This window comes from Spermophilus citellus (genome assembly GCF_964194105.1).
Source record: "Spermophilus citellus genome assembly, chromosome: 6".
NCBI lineage: Eukaryota > Metazoa > Chordata > Mammalia > Rodentia > Sciuridae > Spermophilus > Spermophilus citellus.
In genome coordinates, this window is record NC_138187.1 from 126,789,083 (window position 1) to 126,812,724 (window position 23,642).

General features: G+C 40.7%; 2 protein-coding genes and 1 long non-coding RNA gene across 6 annotated transcripts in view; 1 reads left to right on the plus strand and 2 right to left on the minus strand.

The window, feature by feature from the left end:
* HSD11B1 (hydroxysteroid 11-beta dehydrogenase 1) overlaps positions 1-7,460 on the minus strand; it is a 57,658-nt gene extending 50,198 nt beyond the window's left edge. Inside the window, exon 1 of one of the 4 annotated variants that reach the window (XM_081299935.1) lies at positions 6,758-7,460. In XM_081299935.1, the coding sequence (XP_081156061.1) occupies positions 6,758-6,863 (106 nt within the window). In that variant the 5' untranslated portion in view covers positions 6,864-7,460. The remainder of the gene's footprint in view (positions 1-6,757) is intronic. The other 3 variants (XM_081299933.1, XM_081299930.1, XM_081299932.1) reach the window with 3 other exon arrangements.
* A 560-nt stretch (positions 7,461-8,020) lies between these two features.
* On the plus strand, positions 8,021-9,080 carry LOC308652091. Its single transcript, XR_014022731.1, has 3 exons — positions 8,021-8,123; positions 8,524-8,754; positions 8,978-9,080. It is a non-coding gene; the product is annotated as an uncharacterized lncRNA (long non-coding RNA).
* A 6,672-nt stretch (positions 9,081-15,752) lies between these two features.
* On the minus strand, positions 15,753-16,774 carry G0S2 (G0/G1 switch 2). Its single transcript, XM_081299940.1, has 2 exons — positions 16,616-16,774; positions 15,753-16,461 (listed from the first exon to the last, which is right to left on the minus strand). Exon 2 carries the CDS (start codon positions 16,429-16,431, stop codon positions 16,117-16,119), a length of 315 nt encoding a protein of 104 aa, XP_081156066.1. The 5' UTR covers positions 16,432-16,461; positions 16,616-16,774; the 3' UTR covers positions 15,753-16,116.
* Positions 16,775-23,642: the final 6,868 nt, after the last annotated feature.

A 23,642-nucleotide genomic window follows, 5' to 3' on the forward strand; every position in this document is an offset into this window, starting at 1 on the left:
TTTTTTGGCCTAACTTATTTCCCTCCTTCCATTTTCTTGGAAGGCTGATGAATGTGGCTTCCCCGTCCACCCATAAATCTTGGGAGAGGGTGAAGAAAAGAAGGTGGAGAGTTACGTTCCTCAAGTGTCACCTCCTCCTCAGTCTTGACCACCCTGTGTGTGTACAAATCTCATTTTCATTTCTGCCTCAGTCTGTTCCCTCCTACTATTTATATACTCATAACTTCAAGTCAAGAAAATCTTTCCCAGTTTTGATTTTTCCCTTTTCTGTCTGGTGGGAGTTTGAGGGCTTGGCAACAGCCCTGCAAAATGACCTAATGAGGAGGGAACTGAGGGAGAATTTCTTTTAACAGAAAGTTTTAACAGACTTCTGCCAGTAGAGGGAGCCCTAGGGTTGGAAGAGAAAGCTCAGACTGCAGGGGTTTAAAACCAGAGACTGGGACTTCATTTCTGGTTGTATTTTCAGTAGTTCTGCAGGAATTATGGGTCAAGATAAAATAAGATGAAGGAGGGAGGAAAGGAGAAATACAGACTCATAATGCACTGACATATGCCCAGAAACAAGGTACACACGTAAAATATGTCTCTCTTGCTCCTCCCTATGCACTCACAATTTCTGCTCTAGTTGGGTGGTTCCCAAACCTCACCCAGTCATCGGGGGAAAAAGGGCAGATCTCAGACCCCACCAAAGCCTGTCCAGTCAGACTCATAAAGGGTGGGAGCAGGAGTCTGCATTTTTACTGAGCTTCTGATGAAGATTCTCATCTTGGTTCAGCTGTAATGAGGCACCTGGGCCTTGAGTTAGATCATCTGTGTACTTTCTTGTAAAATCTAGTTTTAGCAAGAACTCTGCTAAGTCAGTTAGTAAGACCTGCCTCCCCCCAACACAACACACACACACACACACACACACACACACACACACCATCCTCAATATCTGTTCAACTTCAATATCTGATTAATGTTTTCATCCTCTACCATCCCCCCGGGATGTCTGATCACCCTGGCCAGTCTTCAGATAGAATCCTGTTAGATCAGTTTGCTCAGAATCCTCCCTCCTCCCTTATCCTTGATGTTTCCTTTTAGTAATTTTCCATCTTCCAATCACCACCCAATCTTCCAATTTGGCTATAAATTCTCATTTGTCCATGCTGTATTGGAATTGAGTGCAATTCCATACTGAGGCTTCTCTTCCCTTATTGCAATAGTCCTGTATAAAATCCATTCTTACCAATAAAAAAAATCCATTCTTACTATTTTAACCACCCTCCCAGCTTTGATTTATTTGACACTCTCCAGATGACTCTGAAGTAACCTGTGGATAGATTGGAGAATGTCTGCATTAAATAATCAGGTAAATACTTCAAGCAGAACTTTCTTGAGATACAGGGGCTTTAGGCACCAACACCTTACTTGTCAGATGCCTAGGAGACTGCTCTGAGGTGAATGAGACATTTCTTTTTTTAAAAAACCCTCATATTTATTGATATAATATATGAGGAGGGCTTAAAAGGCCACATGGTACCAAAAGGCTTATAATGAATAACAGAAACTTTTGCCTCTTAACAGAAGCAATCACTGTTAAATCTTAATTCCTGCTCCCACCATCACCTCCATATTTTTAAAACCATAATCTTTTGGTTTTTGCAATCTTAGAACTTATTTATTGACAGAGTTATACTGAGACCTTCTTTTCTTTCTTTTAATGTTTTTACAAGACACACACACAAACACACACACTCCCCTTTTCTAGGTCCCTAATGCTATAAGATCACGATTTTAATGAAATGGCTAATCCCTCCTCATTTTGTCATGACTCACTGTTTACACCTGAGTGAGGTAGTGCACTAGTATCACATTCCTTTTTTTCTAGTCTTTGTTTTCCCTTGGAAGTTAATAATCATATCATTTTTATTTGTTTGCTTTTTTAGTTCTTCTTATTCTCCAAACCCTCAACAAGAGCTATAAACTCAAATAAATACGTTGCATCAACTGGATAATCTACCAATTTTCTTTTTTTAATTAATATTAAAAATTTGGGCTGGGGTTGTGGCTCAGTGGTAGAGCACTTGCCTAGCATGAGTGAGGCCCTGGGTTCAATCCCCAACACCACATAAAAATAAATAAATAAAGATATTGTGTCCAACTACAACTAAAAAATAAATATTAAAATAAATAAACAAATAAAAATAAAGGTATCATGTCCAACTGTAATTAAAAAATACATATATAAAAAATTAAAAATTTAATCCGAGACATCCCACTTGGACACTCTTCCTCCTCTTCTGCCTCTTTACACCTGGACTAGGAGCTTTCTAGGCCATTTATATGGGCCATCCCTTTGCTATTACCTGGAAACTCCCATTTTTCTCTTTCTTGATGCACTTCCTCTTGGATGGTAGGGAATCTTTTTGGAGACTCTGAATAGAGAAGCGGTATTTCACAATTTTAACATCTTTACGCGGGTACTAATTCACCAGCCCCTGGCCACGTAAACACCAGCGTGGCAGTTGGGTCAGCCCTGTCTGCTTGTCCTTACTTTACCTTCCCTGGATTGTTTTTATTGGCTGGGTGAGGATTTTTAGATTGGAGATTATTTTCTCTCAAAATTGGAAAACATTGCCCTATTGCCTTTCAGAGCTAGCTTCCAGTGTTGACACTAAGAAACCCAGTTGCTGTTTTGCATTCCTGATCCTTAGTTTGTGAACTGTTTTTCTCTCTCTCAAAACATTTTAGATCCTTTCATTGCTGGGGTACTAACATTTCCAATAATGTGCTTTGATGAAGTGTTTTTTTTTTTTTTTTTTTGGTTCATTGTGTTGGGCATCCACAGGGTCCATTCCTTATGGAAATTTAAATATTTTTTAATATTTATTTTTAGTTGTAGTTGGACACAATACATTTATTTTATTTGTTTATTGTTATGTGGTGCTAAGGATTGAGCCTAGGACCTTACTTGTGCTAGGCGAGCGCTCTATACCGCTGAGTCATAATCCCAGCCCGAAATTTAAATATTTTTAATGGAAGTTTTGAAGAAATTATGTGCTGGTTAATGATTCCCTTCCATTTTCTCTGTGGGCTCCTTCTGGATTCCTACTGGAAGATGTCAGAACTCCTGGGCTGATCTTTTAAGTTTCTTATCTTTTTCTGCCCTATTTTTTCATCATTTGTCCTTTCTGTCCTATTTTCTGGGAGATTTCCATAATCGTATCTTCCATGGCTTCATAATAATTTTAAAGATTCCAGTTGTGTTTTTATTTTGAAGAGCTGTTTCTTGTTCTCTGTACTCATACTCAAGGGCGGGGTGGAAGGCTTCTTGATCTTTTATTTTGTTTTATTTTTAATTTTTTTTAGGCTTCTTGATCTTATTTCACGGATGCCTCATCTTCTTTTATCACTGGGGGGAATTAATGCTGCTGCTTCTGTGTTAATGGTTTCTTCTGCTTTCTCAATTGCCTCTGTTGGGGTTTTCAATATCAGAGGATTTCATCCCATGCCTGGTGTTCTTGCAGCTCATTCTCAGGCTATTGGAACCTTTTGAGTGAGTATAGGCACTGTCAGTTGGTGGCTGCTCTGGGATAGTCCAGAGGGTACCTGGCAGTTTCATTGGGAGACAGTCCCCCGCCCCCATACATCAGTGTTGGTCATATTTGTCTCTTTGGTTGAGTTCTTTCTACAGGAATGACTCCTTAATTCTTCTGCCTACTGTAGGCTGGAGTAGGGTGGGTGGAAAGGGGTATAAGCCAGGCTGTTCTTGTTCTGGGAGCTGAGCCAGAAACAGGGGCTGGGGAATCTCATCTTTCAGGATGGAGGCTTTCTCTAATCCCACTGTTTCTAGCTCTCAGCCTCACCCCACCCTTGGTTGTGCCTGGTGTCTCTTTAGTCAGTTTCTCTAGAAAATAAACTTTCTTTCTCCAGGTGGAGCAGCTAGGGAAGGCAATTTACTCTCATTTCTCTTTCTGTTTCCTGAGGTTCCTGATCCCTGAGAACCTCCTGGGCTCTTGGCTTCTTGTCAAGTTCCTATCATGGGAACTTGGGCTTCAGCAGGCTCAGGTTTGCTAAGTCACTGATCATTTGTGCATTAGCTTTCCATCTTCAAAAGGGGTGTTGACACTTCTCAACTGCTGTTATTTTCCTGTTCCTGTGTTCTTGTTCTCCTTGTCCTTACATTTTATGAAAATTTTTCTACTGTGATCAGTGTATATTCTAAGGAAGCAGAAACTAATATGTGTGTTCAGGGAGCCACGTTTAACCCTGGAGAGACTTTTTTGAGTGACCTATCAGGCTTTAAAGCAGGAGAAGTTTATATTAGTGACATTTTCTATTTCCCCAGCTCCAGTTACCCAAGAGTCAAGGGTATTGAAATGAGACTTTATTAAATGATTTTAGTATAAGTAAAGGAGGGTATTTTATTTATTCATCCATCCTTTTTTTTTTAAGATAAAGCATTTGTAAGCACTAATATATGCCTGAAAATGTGCTAAGTGCTGAGGATGTAAAGGCTAAGTGACATGTGGTATCTTCCTACAAGGAGATTGTAGTCAAGTAGAAGGAAAGTAGGCAAGGGAATCAGAGCTTACAGTGGCATGGTAATATACTATTTTGGGAGTGTCTATAGAGTGCCACAGAGCACAGAGTAGGACATCCAGACAGCTCAGGTGGCAGAGAGGCTTCTGGAAGGAGATGACCTTGGAACTAAATTTTGAAGACTTAGCGTGACTTTTGGAAATAAAGTGGATGAAAGGCATTCCAAACAGAACTGTATGTATTTAGGTGAGGAATCTAGAAATAGCATGACATGTCAGAGGAACCTCAAATCCATTGAAATGGCCATAGCAAGGGTCCATGGGGGGAAAGGGACTAAGTTTGTTAAAAGTCATTTGGTTGTAAATATCCATGTTAGGCCAGAGTAGTAGACCTGGGCCTACCAACAAGCCATTTGGAAATAATAGGATCTTATTCCCTCTGTGAACTTGAGCATGCATAAGATGATATTATTTGTAACATGAGGATAATACAAAGATTATAGAAAGAAATGAGGTATGTAAAATGCTGGATCAATGATAGGAATAGAGAATATTCTAGTTTTTTCATGACGAACCTGCCTTAAGTCTGTCTTCTACTCTCTTGTCTCCTAATGGTAATGAAAACAGATTCTTAACTATTAATAAAATGTGTTCCTTTTGTTTGTTTCTACCAAGCAAGGATCACTTGAGTATCTTTGAACTGAACATCTTATTCCATCAGAAGAGACAGTGTTTCTGAGCTCTTGGGCATCTGCACACTTTCCTGTAAAGTTTGGGTGATTTCTTGAAAGGCCCCTAGGTCAGAAGAACAGATTCCAGCCTCCCCTCTACCACTGACATATGTACAACCTAGGGCAAAACCCTTCCCTTGTCTTGGCTTCAATTTCCTTACCTGGCAAACAAGAGGAATTAAATTAGATTACCTTGAAGATTTGTTCCAGCTCAGAAATTGGATTCAGGGAGCTTTTAGCTGTACTGAAATGAGTATTAAGATAGAACTAAGGTTTTTGGATTTTATTTTTATATCATACTAAATAGGGGAAGGCAATTCCTTTAAAATCTTGGCAAGCAAGCAGAAGTGAGATTGTGCCATCTCTCCTTACCTCTCCCACCCTCCTTTCAGCTTTCGACTCTGATTAGCTCACACAAACCCCAAAGAAAAATACTGACACTAAAAAAAAAGCCACTTCAAGTATGTCCCTATGATATTGTTAAGCTCTGTGGGGAAAGTTGCGGGAACGGGACTCTTAAAAGCCAACTGTTGTGAAAACACATCATCACCATCTATAGATGTTTTCTGAAGCAGGAGTCTAGCTATTTTAATCTCTCTGAGTGAGTGATTGGATCAGTAAACTGCAACCCTCTGGATGATTCTGCCTATTGACAACAAGCAAGGCTTTGGGTAAGTGGTGAAGGTGGGGAATGGCATTTCCTTTTCCTGTCAGGGTTTCTCTAACTCCCCGACCTGAAAGAAGTGCCTTGGAATTTTCTCTGAACAGTCCCCTTTAAGGGGGACTGTTTAAGGCTAGAAGGTCAGTATCCTGAGCAGCCAGGCTGGATGGGGATTAAGGTATAGATGGCAGCACATGAAGCATTTTGATAGACAAATTTAGGCCTCCCTTGGTCCATTGAATGAGACTTCTTGAAATAAAATAAACCTTTCACAAGCTGTAGCTCTCAACAATATTAACAATGATTAACAATATTAAATCAGCCAATGATTGGATGCAACATACAGATATTAGCACTTTTAATAACTCCTAAGCTAAAGCATAGGGGTTCTGTCTGTCATTGATTTAATGCCGATTAAAAAAAAATGCTTGTGCCCTGGAATTTTTGTGTGATTCCAAAAGAGCATGCAGACATTTTGTTACACCATCTTTGCAACTTTTTACTTCCAACTTAACTTTCTGTCCCAAAATTATCAGAATGCTCTCAGTGCTAGTAACAGACGTTTGGTTCCATCTGCATCTTATCATATCTTACCTCCTACACATTTGAAAGCTCATCGGGCATTTCTTTTGTTTTTTGTTTTTGTATTTTTTTTTTTTTGAGCAGCATTTGACACTGAAATTTCTTTTCAGCCTAGCCCCTCCCGTCCATTTCAATGGATTCATTATTTTAACAGCGTTTTTTTATTTGTTGTTGTTGTTTTGAGGTCCTACTATGTAGTAGGCCTGGACGCAAATGTTGATACTGTTACATATAATCTGATTTTTAAAAAGTCTTACCTTGAGGTTTCAAATAAGTTAGACTTCTTTTTATTGATCTCCCTTTTCTCTTTTGCTCCTCTTCTCTCTCTCTCTCCCTCCTCCTCTGCCTTTCCTTCTGTTTCATCTCTCTCTTCCTTTGCGGTTTCCCACTCTTTGGGGAGGGGCAGGATTTCCTGCTCAGAAGTTGGTTGGTTTCTGGGAGGAGTCAGAAGACCTGATTCGGGACTGAAACCAGCTGGTCTGCCACCTGATACAAGAAGGTGAAACCCAGGCCAAGAAGAAGGCCCTTATGCTAGGACCGAGCTGGCAGCCAGGAAGTGCCTGCAGAGGGAGCCCCAAAGGGAAGCCGGAGTGGGCCTGTCCCGGGCATTGGGCATCAGGGCTCCCAAAGGGCAGAGGAGCCCCTAAGTAGCTCTGGATGGGAATACTTGGAAGTGGTCCTAGTTGCCCTGGAGACTTACCCATTACTATTGTTAGCTCTAAATGTGGGGAAGCACTGCTAGACAGAGCCCTTGTCCCACCCTTAGCAGGTGCTTTCTCTCAGATTCCTGGCTTTGCCTTAGAGGAAGTCACTGAACAAGAACTGGATTTAGGCAGTTTTTCCTTCTCTACAAGGAGAGACTCTAGCAATCTGGTGTATTCTATGAGGCCTCTATGTTCAAATACCTCTCAACTATAAACTCCTTAGGGAATCGCCTAAGAGGCTTTCAATTGTGGTGATCACAGAAGGAGCAGAATGGAATGGATGATAGAGGGGGGACAGGAGTCTGCAATGGAATCCATAAGGGATAGGTACTCTGTAAGTAGGAACAGTAATCCCACCCTGATCCATATCGATTAATGATGGAAGATCACATTTTAATTTGGAGGTTTGAATTCTTCTGGATTAAGAAATGGACATACACACACACACACACACACACACACACATACACATACATAATACATATATGATGTTATATATGATATCATATATGATATATATCATGCAATTATGATGCATGTAACATACATACATACATACGTGTGTGTATGTATATAAAAATTCACTTTCTTTGTCCATATATTTATTCACTTATTCAACAAATGTTTCATGAGTACCTATTCTGTTCCAGGCACTGTGCTAGGGATAAAGTAGTAAGCCATGGTAAACAGAGTTGTGCCCTGATGGAGAATTTAATCAACATGGTTATACACTGGGACCTCTGAGATTCAGGGTTATGACTTTAGAGGAAGGACTAGAAAACAATTTTAGTCTAGTTGGATGTTTATGTCTCCTTAGGAGAAGCACCATCAGGCAGATTTTGGATGGTGATCTTTTGTTTTTTTAGCCAACATGGGATACTGGGTATTTAAAGGACTCTTCGGCTTGCAGTAGCTACAAGTAAGTATTCCTATCAGTATGTTCCCAATTCTTAGAGGATAGGAAACTTTTTGGTCTTGTTTTTATTTCAGTTATTTTTTTCTAGAGAACCATAAATTCTATTAATTTCTAGCTTGGTTACTTTCTAAAACTCTCTGAAGATGTCTAACTACATGATGTGTATTTTCTGTGCTGCCAGGTTCACATTTCAGTTAATTTTTTTTCTCATTAATTCATGTTTGGACCAATTAAAGAAAAACAGAGGAGGAAAAAGATAAGATTTCCTTTACTTCAGAAGCTGGACCTATTTTGGAATACTCTCTGAAAGTTTTCTGAAGTCTCTTTTCACTTTTATGTAGTTTATTATTATTAATCTTTGTCTAATGTATTTGTCTTGGTTCATTTTCTGTTGCTCTACCAGAATCCCTGAGACTGAGTAATTCATAAGGAAAAAATTTAAAAAAAAAAAAAGCTTACTCAGCTCATGGTTATGGAGGCTGGGAAGTCCAAGAGCATAATGCTGGCATCTTCTTGGCTTCTGATGAGGGCTGAGTGCTTCTTCAACTCACAGTAGAAAGTGGAATTCACAAGCAGGCAAGCATGAAAAAGCAAACCAGGAGGGGCAGCCCTGATATAACAACCCATTCTGGTGGTAAGTAATCCTGTCCTGAGAGAATTTCATTAATCCTTTTTAATGGCTTAATTGCCTCTTTCCATCATCATAACCGCAATCAAGTTTCAACATGAGTTTTGGAGGGAAAAAGCCAAATCAAACCATAGTATTTCTTTAGAAGAAAGATCTTTGAAATTACTTTTAATGCTCATTTGTTCTTCATTTTATACAACTGAGCTTTTTGTTTCTTTGTTTGAGGCAGGATCTACTATGTTACCCAGGCTAGTCTCAAACTCCTGAACCCAAGGGATCTTCCTGCCTCAGCATCCCTGCCTGTATGGGGGACTACAGGCATACGCCATTGCACCTGGCTTATGACTGAGTTATTAAATTCACTCTTTGTTTCATTTCCTCCTTTCCTGTCTCTCAATTTTTTCTTTGTGTGTGTGTGTGGGGGGGGGAGGATTGAACCCAGGGCTTTGTATATGCTAAACATGTGCCTACCACTGAGCTACACCCTTCACCTAAATTCTTTCTTCCTTATTGTTGCTTCGGGATGTCCTACCATCATACCATTATAAAGAAACACCTTACACGTTTGTAGTGATGCTAGTGTAAACAAACCTGCTGCCCTTCCAGTCATATAAGAATATAGCACATACAATTATAGTCAGTACACAATACTATACTTTCTACGATCACTTATTTTAAAAAATTGACTGTAAAACATATTTTTTTCTGTAGTGGAGGGACTAACATTGGAACCAGTTGATACGGATCTGTAATTCAGAACAATAATTCAGTTTTGTGTCACTTAGCTACTGCGATACATTCTGAGCTATGCATCGTTAGGCGATTTTATCATTGTGTGAATATCAGAGAGAGTTCTTGCACAGACCTTGGGGTCTAGGTCAAACACCATCCTGATACTGTGGTAAACGAGATGTATGAGGCTACTGCTGGTGTAAAATAGCATGCTATTTTATAATCAACTTTTAAAAATAAGTGATTGTAGAAAGTATAGTATTGTGTACTGACTATAATTGTATGTGCTATATTCTTATATGACTGGAAGGGCAGCAGGTTTGTTTACACTAGCATCACTACAAACATACAAGGTGTTTCTTTATAATGATATAACAGTAGGACATCCCTAAGCAATAGGAATTTTTCAACTACATTATAATCTTATGGAACCACCATTGTATATGTGGTCCATTATTGACTGAAATGTCATTATACAGCACATAACTATATCTAATAAAATCCTTAACTGTGGCTGGGACTGGTGGCACATGCCTATGATCCCAGTGACTTGGAAGGCTGAAGCACAAGGATTGAAAGTTCAAAGTCAACCTCAGCAAGTTAGCAAGAGCCTGTCTCAAAATTGAAAAATAAAAAGGGCTGGGGATGAGTTTTGTTTCCTAACAACTCTGAGATGACTCTGAAATTTATTAATTTATTGATTTTGATATGACAAAAGTTCTATACAATGGCCATTGCTATTTTGACTCCAAATTTTTGCCCTTTACTGAAGTAAGTGCAAGAGTTAGGACCACAGTGCAGTTTTATTTAAGAAGAAGTTCTTGGGAAGAAACCAAGAACAACAAGAGAGGCCACTGAATAGAGTGTGTGCCTATGATTGGTATCTTGGGTTCCCTTTCTAAGCAAAATGTAGAATAAGGCCAAACACTTCCAATCCTTGACCCTGGAATATAGACGAAAGGTGATCTTTCACACATCCACAAGATAGAGAATGCTCTCGTGAAAGCTTTGTAGGAGACCTACAGCTGTTGGCCAATTGCCTTTTCCTGAATCAGGCACTAGTCTTTTGTATCTCTGATGGTTACCCCCGAGGACCAGTTTGTGTTTGATTAGCTACTTATTGGGTCTATATTTACATCCATTCTCTATAAAATGCTCCACTATTCATATGGAAGAAATAAGAACAAAACCAAAACACACAAAATAAGACTTTATGATAGCTGGGCATTGTGGTGCATGCTTATTATCCCAGTGGCTCAGAAGGCTGAGGCAGGAGGATTACAAGTTCAAAGCCAGCCTTAGCAATTTAGCAAGGACTTAAGCAACTCATTGAGACCCTGTCTCTAAATAAAATATATAAAAAGGCTGGGGATGTGGCTGAGTGGTAAACACCTTTGAGTTCAATCCCCAGTACAAAAAAAAAAAAAAAAAAAAAAAAGACTTTATGATACAAAGGAAAAGCAAAGTGAGCAGCAGAGGAATTACCAGGTTAGTAGTAGAAATATTAATCAGATGGTATGCCATGTATTTAAAAAATAAAAACAAAAGGTTTAATGAACTTATGCAAAGATCTATTAAATGCATCTGAAAATGCCCATAAGTTAACAAAGAATCATGCCTGAACTAGTTAACGATATACTTCCCACACAGAAAGTCAAGTGATCTTATACAAAGACCTGTGACTAATTACTCAGTAACTAGACTTTATACAAATGTCTAGGTATAATTGTTTACCAGAAAGTATACCCATAAGCTAAAAATTTCTAATTTTTTAACAAAAATAGAAGCAAATGATCTAAAAGATTTTCTTGGCTACAAATCACAAAACAATAATGACACAAATGAGACTCTTCAGGGTTCAGATTATTGTTGAGATGTAACTTACCTGAGAATAGATCTGAAGAGAAAGAGAATTTGTGCAGAAGACATCCAAGCAATATTGTTGGTCCAAGGGTCCCCTGGAATACTGCCAAGCAGAGGTCTTTAAAACAATCCCAGTAACCCCTACAGAACTGTTAAAGAATGATGAGATCACCACTTAGTGCCTGAGTTAAAATGTAAAAGGTGAATTTATAGCTGATTATAGTAAGGTGAGTTTGCTGCTCAATCTTTCTGAATAGGGCAGACTGCTGATCTTATACAAGATAGGGTTTTGGGAGAGCATGAAGATCAGGGATTGGTGTGCTTTCCTAGATGTAAGTGGACTGACATCATCTGCAAAAGCATGCCTATTTGTTGATTTGTTGGCATACTGAGATATATTTAATGGGGTGAGTTCATTCCTGATTGGTTAGCATTCATAAGTGATGGCCGATCCTTTGGCTTGTAAAAGATTGTTAACAAGTGGGTTGTTATTGATTAAGTCAAATGGTTTTAAACTGGTTTTGGTTACTATGAGTGAAGAACAATCAAACTTTTCCCAAGAATATGGGAACTATTTAATATTCTCAAAATTGATACCTACTATTTGTTTTCATTAGGGTATAGAGTGAGATAGTATCTGATGTAGTACAATATTATGTATTTCCTTATTCTTTATTTTATTTTTATTTTTTGTTTTGGTACTGGGGATTAAACCCAGTGATGCTTACCCTCTGAGTCACATTAAGGTCTGGCTAAGTTGCTTAGGGCCTTGCTAAATTTCTGAGGTTGGCCTTGAACTTTTGATCCTCCTGCCTCAGCTTTCCAAGTTGCTGGGATTCCAGGTGTGCACCACCATGCACAGCATGATTATATATTTATTTATATGAGTAGGTAAGAGTTTTGTAGTGTTTTGTAAAGGACAAGAGTAACTAATAGGTGTTTCACTTGATCAGAGTTGAGAACTGTGTGTTCAACCACTATATAGGGTATTTTATGTAAAAGCATTAGTTAGATGTGCTTAATCAACAAATAATCTTAAAATATAATATTTTGGTAATAATGATGTCATTGACTGAAAGTCTACTATCTGTTAGGTACTGCTCTAAGAATTGACATTTAGAATCTTATTTAATCAGCAAAATTATCATTTAAAGTCGATACCTTCTGTAGGTAGGAAAGACTATAACTTACGGCAGAGTTTAAGTAATATTTCCAAGGTTTTAAGAGCTAGCAAATAGGGGAGCCTGGAGTCAAACCCAGGCAAATTCAGGGGGTCTGATTTAACTTCTTTGTTTTCCAACCTGACTGATTGCAACATATAACAAAGTCACCAACCATCCTTTTTTCCTGGACATTCTACTTCTACTAAGTACTAAGAAGGAATTCATTTGTTGTAGCAGTCCAATTACAAGTTCTTGTTGGCTTTAATGAGCTTGTTATCACTGAAAATTTCTAGGTCTTTTTCATATGATCTTCTGCTAAAATAAGCCTTCCTAATTCAGTGGTCATGCAATTGACTTTCCTGGACCTAAATTCTATACCTTCTTCCCTATTCACTATCAATTGGTTTACATACATGCCTGGTTCCAGCTTGTTATTTTGAATCCTGACTGCTATCCCAGCTCTGTGTCACCAACAGAACTGTTAAGTACACCTTCGGTCACCGTTCTTACTTGTTGATAAGATTGCCAAATAGAATAGAACCAAGGACAATTAGTGCAACTACTAATGAGTTTGATTGCAACCAGACATTATCTTATGAGATAAGATATACATATACATCAAAACCTTGATTCTGAAAATATCAGGCAAAACTTTTCTCATTACTTACCTCTAATTGAGCATTTCTCAACCTCAGCCATGTTGACGTTTTGAAGAATTATTTGCTGTAGGTGGCTGTCTCATGCATTATAAGACCTTTAACAGCATCCCTGGTTTCTACCCACTAGATGACAGCAGTGGTGTCCCTCCTGCCACCAGACAACCAGACCTATTTCTAGACATTGTCAAATGTGAACTGTGAGGACAAAGTTGCTTTTCTTCTGTATACAACCACTGCTATAACTGTACAAATGAATTGATTAAACAACCAACTATTTGTTAAGAAACTACTATTTGCCTAGGACGTGGCGATTTCTATGAACACTGAAAAAGACATGGTCCTTGACCTTGGGGCCATGAAAGACATTACAAAACCCCCCAAACAACTGGGGAAAAAATAGCCCCCTACTGAATGAGCCAGTAGGAAATCCAGACTGTATTACCTGTAAGAATTCAGAGCAATGAAAAGATCAGTGAGGATAGAGAAATTTTCATAGTTCAGACATGATTGGGTTGGGTAATTTGAAAGTGAGGAAACATGCCGAATGTTTTCTCTGATATAAAGATGACTGACCCATAATGAGGTAGGGAGGGAGAGCATGGGAGGAATAGAGAACCTCTAGATAGGGCAGAGTCTATGTGGGAGGGGAAGGGAGTGGGCAGGGGGTTAGAATGATGGTAGAATGTGATGGACATTATTATCCAAAGTATATGTATGAAGACATGAATTGGTATGAACATACTTTATATACAGAGATATGAAAACTTGTGCTCTATATGTGTAATAAGAATTATAATGCTTTTCACTGTCATGTATTTAAAAAATAAAATCAATTAAATATTAAAAAAAGAAAGTGAGGAAACATGGGGCATTAACTTCTAAGTAAGTATATATATATATGTATGCATGTGTGTGTGTGTATATATATATATTTTTTTTAGGCATCTATATTTTAATATATAGGCAAGCTCCCAAATACAGGCATTAATTACCATCTATACCAAAAATCAGAGCACATAATTTGATATATAGTTTGACAGCGGGCAGATTTATTTAAAATTCTACCTCTTGGAGAATTTGAAGTATGTGGTTTCAGAAGGCACAGAGACTGTGGGTGAGGGTACATTGAGGTGGGAAGAGTAATGTGGATGGAGGTGCCAAAGACCAAAAGGGAGCAGGATACCAGATACCAGAGTATCCTGCTGAGTAGTTTGAGAAATCAGTGGAGGTGGGAGGTGGGAGCAGATCATCGAGGCACTGAAACCTGGCAGGGGAGATTAGTCTGATGTTTCTAAGCCAAAGAGCAGCAAGATGAAAGGTATTGAGGGAAGACAGTCTGGCAATGGGTTGGTTTAGGGTGAACATGCTAGAGAGAAGTAGGAGATAGTTTGAGTTATTGAGAGCTGGACAAGGTGGTGATTGAATGGGCAGAGGAGTATGAACATAGAAGAGGTATTTTGGAATGGAAGGATTAGATTGGATGAATTCCTAGGAAGATTCTGGACATTTCAGATTAGGCTCTGCCTCAATATGAGGTCAAATATCCCATATAGTAAATAGGAAGAACAGTAGTGTCACTGACATTATTTTCCTCTAAAACTACAAATATGTTTTTTTTTTTCTTGATTAATCTCAACACATTCCTGCTACTCTTTCCTTTGGGGTGATAAGAATAGATATTAGGGAGAGCTAGTGTTTGATCAAGTCCAGGAATGTTGGGTGGAATTTGAGCTAGCAGAAATAAATAAAATGCAGTGTCTATATGTGTACAGGGATGGTTTGGGGGTTAGCTGAATCAGGTTTGGCAAAAATGCATGACCATTAATAGCAGTAGTCAAGCATCTGTACCCAGTTAGGATAGGCAATATTAACAGTCCAGAAGGGAGCATCAAGCTGTGCCCAAGCCTGTGGCTAACTCTTTGCTGAGTCCTACAGAGCTTCTGAGTTAGTTCTTGTCACAGAGCAAACTTGTCCCTGGAGGAAGAGGACTCAGGTCTGTGACAATCATTATTTTCTTTCTAAGCTAGAACTTAAGTTCCAGAATTTAAGTTCCTGGGGAGGAAGGCTGGGTAAAGCAAGACTCCTCATCTGATAAGGTGTTCTTGGGAGCTTGCCTCTTATGCTACCAGGTAGTTAGTTTCCTTCTTTCTCCCAAACTCCCACCTTCTCTTTCTCTTCTCTTCCATTGTCTCTTTTCATGAAAATATAGTTAGGAAGAAAGTGGTATCAGCAGCTATGGTAAGGAACCCCCAGCACACAGGTGTAAGGAATAAACATGTTTGGTTTTGGTTTTAGCCCTGGAATTCATCAGTTATCTCCATTAGCTTTTTCTAGGTCAGAAATTGACTTATTTTCTGATCTTAAAATACTTCTGGTGGGACTTATAAAAAACTTCGCTTTCTATCTGTAATGGGAAGCAAAAATGAGTCCTCAATATGTATGTATAATAGTAATATAAGAGTCCCCATGAAGCAAGTGTCCAAAGCTGTTCAGTGTACAGTACTCAGGGGAGACCTGTCACCAGCGTGCCCACCCTCCATGCTGCCCATTCCAGGTCACCCCATCTTTCAGGAATTAAATTATGTAATACAGTATAAAACGTTTTTATTTCAAAATGCAAAATGGTGTTCATTATAATAATAATAATAATAATAATAATAGTACAAAAAGCATTTCTCCTTCTTCCCTAGTGCAAAATGATAGATTCTCAGATAGCTTACAGATACACAGTTTTGGATATATTATCACAACACAGTGCTGCATAGCAGCAAAACTCAATCCCAAACTCCTTTTGGTGGATCCACGTGGCAGGTCAGTTCTAGGTGTCAGTGACTTCTCTCAAAGGGCACATGGCTCCTCTTGTCTCCCATTTGAGTCAGGATCTGTCTGTCTGTCTCTTGTCTGTCTGTCTTTCTGTCTGTCCCCCCTTCCCTTCTGCTGATCTGGAGTTCCTAGGAGGCATGCTGCCGGTGGGAGTGGGCCCGGCAACCGAGCAGGGCTTCCTCTGGCTGCTTGCCTTTCTCCAGCAGGGCTTGCCTGCGTTGGGCCTGTCGCTCCTGAGCGTCCCTCAGCTCAGCCACCATTGTCTCCTCGTCCCGCTGACGGCTAGCGGCTGTGAAGGGGCTGCACACTGTCTCCATCAGGCCCAGCACCACGCCGAAGAGGGCCAGCACGCTGCCCAGCACGTATAGCTTGAGGAGCTTCCCCTTGGGCTTCTGAGACATCATCTCTTTAGCCAGAGGAATCAGCTCCTGGACTGTTTCCATTTTGGGCTCGGGCTCTAGCGAGTGGGTTACCTGCAGGAAGAGTGGAGAAGAAAACGTGGAACCTTTAGTCCCCCAAGGTGGCTCCAGCTTCCTGGGCACCCCTCCCTCGGCTCTCTTGGGCAAGGCCTCCCAGGGACAGTGCACCCAGCCCTTGACCGGGTCTGCGTGCCCAGGCGGGCTTTACCTTGGTGGCGCAGCGCAAGCAGCAGGCAGCACCAGCTGGGGCGGCGGCGCAGGGGCGGTCAGCGCGTCCGTCTGTCCGGCTGGCCTTGGCGCTTTCCTTCTCTGCGGCTGCAGCTCTTCCAGAAGGAGACTCCGCAGCTGGCACCTAGTCAGCGTCTCTGGGCCGCTTATATCTTTTGCCGAAGACACGCCTCCTGGTTTGCTGGCGCGGGCCAGCGCTGCACAAGCCAGAGAAAGGAGGGGGAGGAAGAAGGGGAGGAAGAGGGGGAGGGGGTGGAACCCCTGCAGAAACCTGGCGGGAGGTGGCCACGAGCTGCGCACGACCTGACTGTGTGAGCTGGGAGACCCTGGACCCGGCTGCTGCAGCGGTCTGGGCGGGAGGGCAGGTCTGCACGCCAAGTCCCACTTGGGGCAGCTGGAAGGACCTAGAGAGGTGTCCGCATACATTTCTGACATGACACTTTATAGTGGCGTTGGTAGATGCACAGCTTCCCTGCCTGATCGGCTTTATTCAAAGGTGCCTGCATTGCTAGAGCCACTTAACAGAACACTAATCATTGAGGGTGCCTTTTATGAGAAGAGGTAAGGGTATGTAGTGGGGTGGGGATAAATCCCTTTACCTGTAGGGTCTTTCTATGGAACAGCCATTAAATCCAAGTTGTCCTCCCTCCCATTTGAAAAATGATAATTTCATTAGGGGAGGAATGGCATGGAAGGGGGCTGCTAGTAAAAATTTGTCTGCTCCTTTAGAATGAAAATATTTCATTCAATGATTCTCTGCCACTTCCCTGGATCTGGAGGTACAAGTTCACTGTGCCAGCTCAGCTGTATCATAGAAGCAGTATAGGGCAGGAGGGGGTGAAGTAGACAGATTGAGTAAGAAACCAGTATCCACTCATGGAAGTTTGAGACTATAGGATTCAAATTTTGTCCCTGCATTCCAGATATCATATTTTCCCTATTTATAGCATGGCTTATATAAATAAAAGATACCATATTGTCCCAGAGTTTTATTTATAGGATAATCTAGTTTCATTCTTAATGATAATAAAGAACATTTAAACTCTAGATCATGATTTTCAACTTATTTTAATGCACCCATGTCAATTTCATTGAAATATTCCCAGAATTGAAAACTTGGAACTTAATGGGTTAATTTGACTAGGATTAAACATAATGGGCTGCAGGGTGTGGGGGCAGGTTGGGTTCTAATTTAGCTTTGGTTATTGATATATACCAGATAATTCTCAAAGTGGGGGGAAAGGAGAAGAGAATAGGCCAAAGGGCTTTAAACAGGGACAGGGAGAAGATGGGGGAGGAGTGGGGAAAGGCATGGGCCAGAAAATTGCAAAGGTCACTGATGCAATCTTGCAACAGCCTTCACAGTCCAGTCTGTCTGGCTGAGCCTCACTGAGCTCCGCTACAGTGGAAGGGGCTGCCTTACTTGGGTGGGTCTGAGGTATTCCCCAGATAATTCAGTCAAAAAAGGAAATCATAACAACTCTCTTTTGCTTTGGCTATTAGTAATTCAGGTGAGGATTTGTGAGTCAAGGTTACCTAAATAGCTGATTTAAGATGTGCATTTTAATCTGTACACATGCAGTCAAAGTGACCAGGGGTCAAACGGGGATTATCCCTTTAGGACTCTGTCCCCTGACTATTGTTCTTTTAACCTAGACCAGCAGGAAAATTCTGAAACAAGAATCAAGCCAAGTCTTGGTATTTTCTTTGAATCTTCCTTATAACTTCGTAGCATTCTCTAATAACTGGCAGAAATGATTTGGGAGTGTTCCAAGCATGGTGGCTCCTGGAAGAGTGTATGATGTGACCTTGATTTGAAGGCCCTCCCCTGGTTTTCATTCTGAAGGTGAGTCAGGCCAGCTTCCGGCCCAAAACTCCGAAATGGGGCAGAAAGCATTTCCTGGGTTTCTGTAACTCGAAGACGTAAAGCATACCTCTTACATGGTCAGCAGGCTGTCACTTCTTGGGGGTTCCCCTTTAGCGTGATCTGCTGTGTTAGAGCACAGCACCAGTTCCCATGAGCTTGCTTCTTTTTCTCTTTGTCTGACTTTGACCCCCAGATCTCCACCCCCACCATCCTACCTCGCTGGGCAGAAAGGGCAGCAATGCCGTGGATTAAGGTCACAGGGAGATTTGGTGTTGCTGGTTTAGGTGGTAATTGAGGATCAGTAGAAGGTCTTGGGAGTAGAAGGTCAGGGAATCAGGGACAATTCATGCCTAGGAATTTTGAGCATCCCTTCTCTCTCTCTCAGCAAGGAAAGAGGACCCAGTTCCTGGGATGGCGGGGTGTGGAAGGTTAGGTAAGGCTTGGGAACCAAAAAGGTGTCTTGACCCTGCTGACGTCACTTTTAGAGAAGTAAAACATGCGTTGCATCACACATAGGCACATATTATAGCTGTGAAGGTCAGACCAAGCCTGAGGGTGGCCAGTCATGTGCTCAGGGTTGAGGGATTTTCTGAGATGTACTGTTTTCAGTGTTAAAACTGAGTCAGTTCTGAGCAGAGAATTACCTGTATTAGTCCATTTTTTGTTGTTGTTGATACCACAGACTGGGTAAATTTTAAAGATAGGAGGTTGATTTGGGCTCATGGTTGTGAATTTACAAACATCAAGGAGCCGCATGTGGTGTTGACCTTCTTCCTGGTGGAGTCCTCATATGATATAGGACATTGCATGACAAGAGGCAGGGAGCATGTGTGTGAACGTGTGTCTCTTCTGGTCTCTCTCCCTAATCGTAAAAGCCACCAGGATTGAATCATGGGGGCTCTACTCTAATGACTTTATGTGATTTAAAAAAAAATGTTTTTAGTTGCCCATGGACCTTTATTTTATTTACTTATTTATATGTGGTGCCAAGATTCGAACCCAGTGCCTCATACACATTAGGCAAGTGTTCTACCACTAAGCCACAACCCCAGCCCTTTATCTAATCTTAATCACCTAAAGCCCCACCTGTAGATACCGTTTTCAGATTAACACCCCTGATAACTCACAATGGGGATTCAAAATCAACTTATGAAACTGTAGCGGACATACTTAAACTGTATCCACACCATAGCACTACCCTTGAGTCTATCAACATTTAATTCTTGATCTTTCTAGGAATGCGAGAAGGACCAGTTTAAAATTTATTTATTTTGCTTTTCAAATTCTTTCTCCTACACATTAAAACACCCACAGCCATCTGTAGAGGAAGAAAATCACAAAGAGGCAACATGTGGTCTAAGGGGTAAGCGCCAAAGAGGAAGAGCTGTCCCTAATACTGTGCCTTGGATATTGAAGAGAGAGGGAACAGAGGTCTTTTAAGTAGTTTATTGTGTATGAACCTCAATTATTAACATTGTTATTTTGTTGATGGATGGTTGCTGCCTGCACTAAGTCACTCCTCACCCCTGGAATTCCAGGAGGCTGGAGGCAGGGGGTCATTATGGAGATAGGCAAAAAAAACCCTATTTATTTTAAATCAATTTTTTTAAATTGCTTTAATCCTTGAGTTTCTTTCATTTCCTATAAGTCAATTTTAGAGAGAAGACCTTATCACTCAAATATCAATGGATGATTGTGTGGGGGGGGCACTTACGCCCACGGGGGTTTACAGGCACACGGGATCAAACCAAAGGACTTGCACATGCTAAGCACATGCTCTGCTACAGAGCTACACCCCCAACTCTCAATGGATGATTTTAAAATTTACACATGTAACCTTACTCTCCTTTAGTCTTATAGACTATAGTTTTGGAGTTTAGATGTTTCTGTCTGTTATCACAGACTTGACACACTTTTAAAACAACACTCTTCACCTTCTCTGTACTCTTTCAAACTAAATCCTTTTCTTAGTATCTTTATTTCTTGCAGTGTCAACTCCATTTTATTGGTTCCCTGGGCTTGAAATGTTGTGTCCATTTTTTGGTGAGGCCTCTGACTACTCCATTCCACCAGTCTCTGCTCAGTGTTCTGCTGTGTTTATCTTTACAGCCCTGGCTACCTGACTGGATGTTGATAGAGCGATGGGAGTGGTTTTTATATTGCCTCTCACATCCAATGGAGGATAAATTTCACGAGGGCTGGAACTTTGTTTTGCTCTTCATTGTGTCCCCAGTACCTAGTATAATCCTTGGCACATAGTAGGTTCTTAACAGATAACTGTGGGATTGGTGGATGGGCTCTGCAGTGGAGTGGGAAGCATGATAGAGGGGGGACTATGTTATATTCACTGCAGTCAGTGGATACTCAAGAAGACAAGCTTCTGGATTTTAGATGTAAAATTTGCATGACCTAATATTTTCGAAGATCTCTTTGGCTGATCTTCCCTACCCATTTAGCTTTAGCCTCCATTCTTCTCCCATAATAACCCTTTGTTCCACAGAAGAGTTTCTTCTCCGACCAAGAAATAATTCATTCTTGTTTCTGCTGAGGACAATGCTCAGCGATTCTCCCTGCTCACTTGTGCTCACTCTGCTCTTCTTCACACTACCTAAAATGCTGCCCTCTCTCTTTTGTCTTCCTGCCTTTCCTGAGAACATGTCCAAGTTCATATGCTCTGAGAATCCATTAGCTATGTGAGCACACCTTGACCTCTCCTTTCTTTGAATTTCAGCCGGCTTTGCGGTTGCTCCTGCCCGGGTTGGCACTGAAATGCATACTGAGTTTTACAGCTGGCTCATTGTTTCTAGTGGGCTTGCCTCATCTCAGCGGAAGATAAAATCCCTCATGGTGCTAATGTATAACAGGGGTCCAAGCAGTTACATTGACCTAAAAAGTTGGTACTAGGATATATATTGCAAAATGACCAGTTAGGATTCTCTTGGGAGGTTTATTTTAGGCAGAGTGGCCTGTCCTTGGCTCAGAGCCCTGGGATTTGAAATTGCTCAAGACCTGGCAACTTGGCTCAATTTCCTCAACTTTGTCCTCCTCACCTTTCACTTCCACTCATAATTTAGTGTCTGGCATTGCAGTCATTGGCTCACTCTGGGCTCCCCTTCCAAATTGCCCTGGGACAAATCACTGAGGAACAGACCCTTCATAGACAATTAGCATTTGACACCGTGGCTTTTGGTCAATAAGAGCCACCAAGCTGCTGGAATAGGCAGGCTGTTCTGGGACCCTAGCACTGCCATGGATAGTGTGGTTGGGATCACCTGCACACTGCTGCCCACAAACCACGTCTGAATCACAATAGCATGCTTCACAAGTCTGAATCAGCACCAGGAACTTCCCTTAAGCTTAAATGTCAGTTGGACTTAAGAATATAGGGCTCTGGAGTCAAGCAGACTTGTGTTCATTTAAGTCCTGACTTCTCCACTTGCTAGGATCTGACCTTTGACGAGTGATTTAACTTTTTTGTTCTCTATTTCCTCATCTATAAAGTGAGAGTGATGATAACCCCTGTTAAATAGGGTATGGTGAGGAAGGAGTGAGAGAGAGCACGTTAAATTGTTGAATGGTGTTTTGCACAAGACAACAATAAATAAATATAAATGTAAATAAATACATAATATATAATATGTAATACATATATAACAAATAAATAAAAATAGAAATAAATATATAAATATAGCAACCAATAAATAGCTATCATTATTCAATTGTCTTCATCTCCTGCTACACGTATACAGTTTCCATGATTCTTTATCTCAGCTGGGACATTCACACTTCCTAGATAACATTTAGGAAGCTTCCAGGAAGGTTCAGAAATATTTGTTGAAGCCATCCATGTATATCATGCTGTGTTTAAGCATAGTTGTAGAAAGCAGAATACAAACTACTACTGACCTACAGAAACTTATTGTCAAGTAGAGGACACACATATAACAAATTATTACATATACCAGAATAAGCACAAAAACAGACATATATGACTGGTGAATGAAGAGACTGAATGTATATTCAATTTGGGGAGGAGGTGATCAAAGAAGATTTCTAAGTGTGACGATCTGTGAGCAGCTTAGGAAGTTAAAGACTGGTCAGCGTTTACCAGGTGACTCCGGGAGGGAGGGGTGCTCAGGCTGGGGGAATTTGAACAAGAGAATTGCATATGAAAAGGGGAAGTATGTGAAAAAGCATTGCTTAGTCCAAGAAAAGTTAGGCAAGATTGGTGTCACAGCATGAAGAACGGGTTTTTGGAAATGCCAGGAAATGAGGAGGAAGTAGCAGGCAGGAGCCAGATAATGAACGGTTATGTAAATGATTGCCTACGTATGTCATTCTTAGGAACAGTTGGCCACTCTTTTCTTCTAGAAACACATTCTCCTTCACTTCCATGTCACCATATTCTTCTAGTTTTCCTCCAAATCTATTCTAGACACACCTCAGAATCTCTTTCTTACTTTTCCTTTGTCTTCTTTAGGTGATTTAGTTTACTGGCAGGACTTCCATTTCTGCCTCTACATAAATAACATCCAAATCTGAGCTCTAGATCTGTATATCCCTTTACTTAATCAACATTTTGACGCGAGTGTCCTAAAACTATCAAGCTTACCATGTCCAAAGACAAATTCAATATTTCTACCACCAACTTTCTTCGTCTAAAAAATCATCCTAGCAGCTCAGCCGGGAGATATCCTTTATTTTCCTGTCACCTCTCATCTGTAAACAATCACCAAGACTTGTCATTCTTCCTCTCAAATGTCTGTTGATTGTATCTGCTTTCTATCCCCTCTGCTACCTCTGAATTTAAGCCCCATCATCTCCTAGACTCTTGGTGTGGTCTCACAGCTGGTCTCTGCCTAGGGTCTGGACCACTTCACTCCAGTCCAATCTACTCCACTTTAATCCAATGTAAATATAAAGGAATAGAGTATAAATGTTATATATCCCTAGTTTCCTTCAGATCCTTCAGTGGATCTCCACATTGCCCTTTGGATAATGCCTGATTCTTAGCATGCTTCATAAGGCCACCCAAGATCTTAACCTTATCTATTTTGCCCTCAATCCTCACTATCTAGGTGGAGCCACACTGTTCTGTTCTTCGAAACTTCAGATCCTTTCTTGCCGCAGTCTTGGCTGG

Excerpts from the sequence above, each read along its gene's own strand:
- G0S2 (XM_081299940.1), bottom strand. The coding sequence starts at position 16,431 with ATGGAAACAGTCCAGGAGCTGATTCCTCTGGCTAAAGAGATGATGTCT.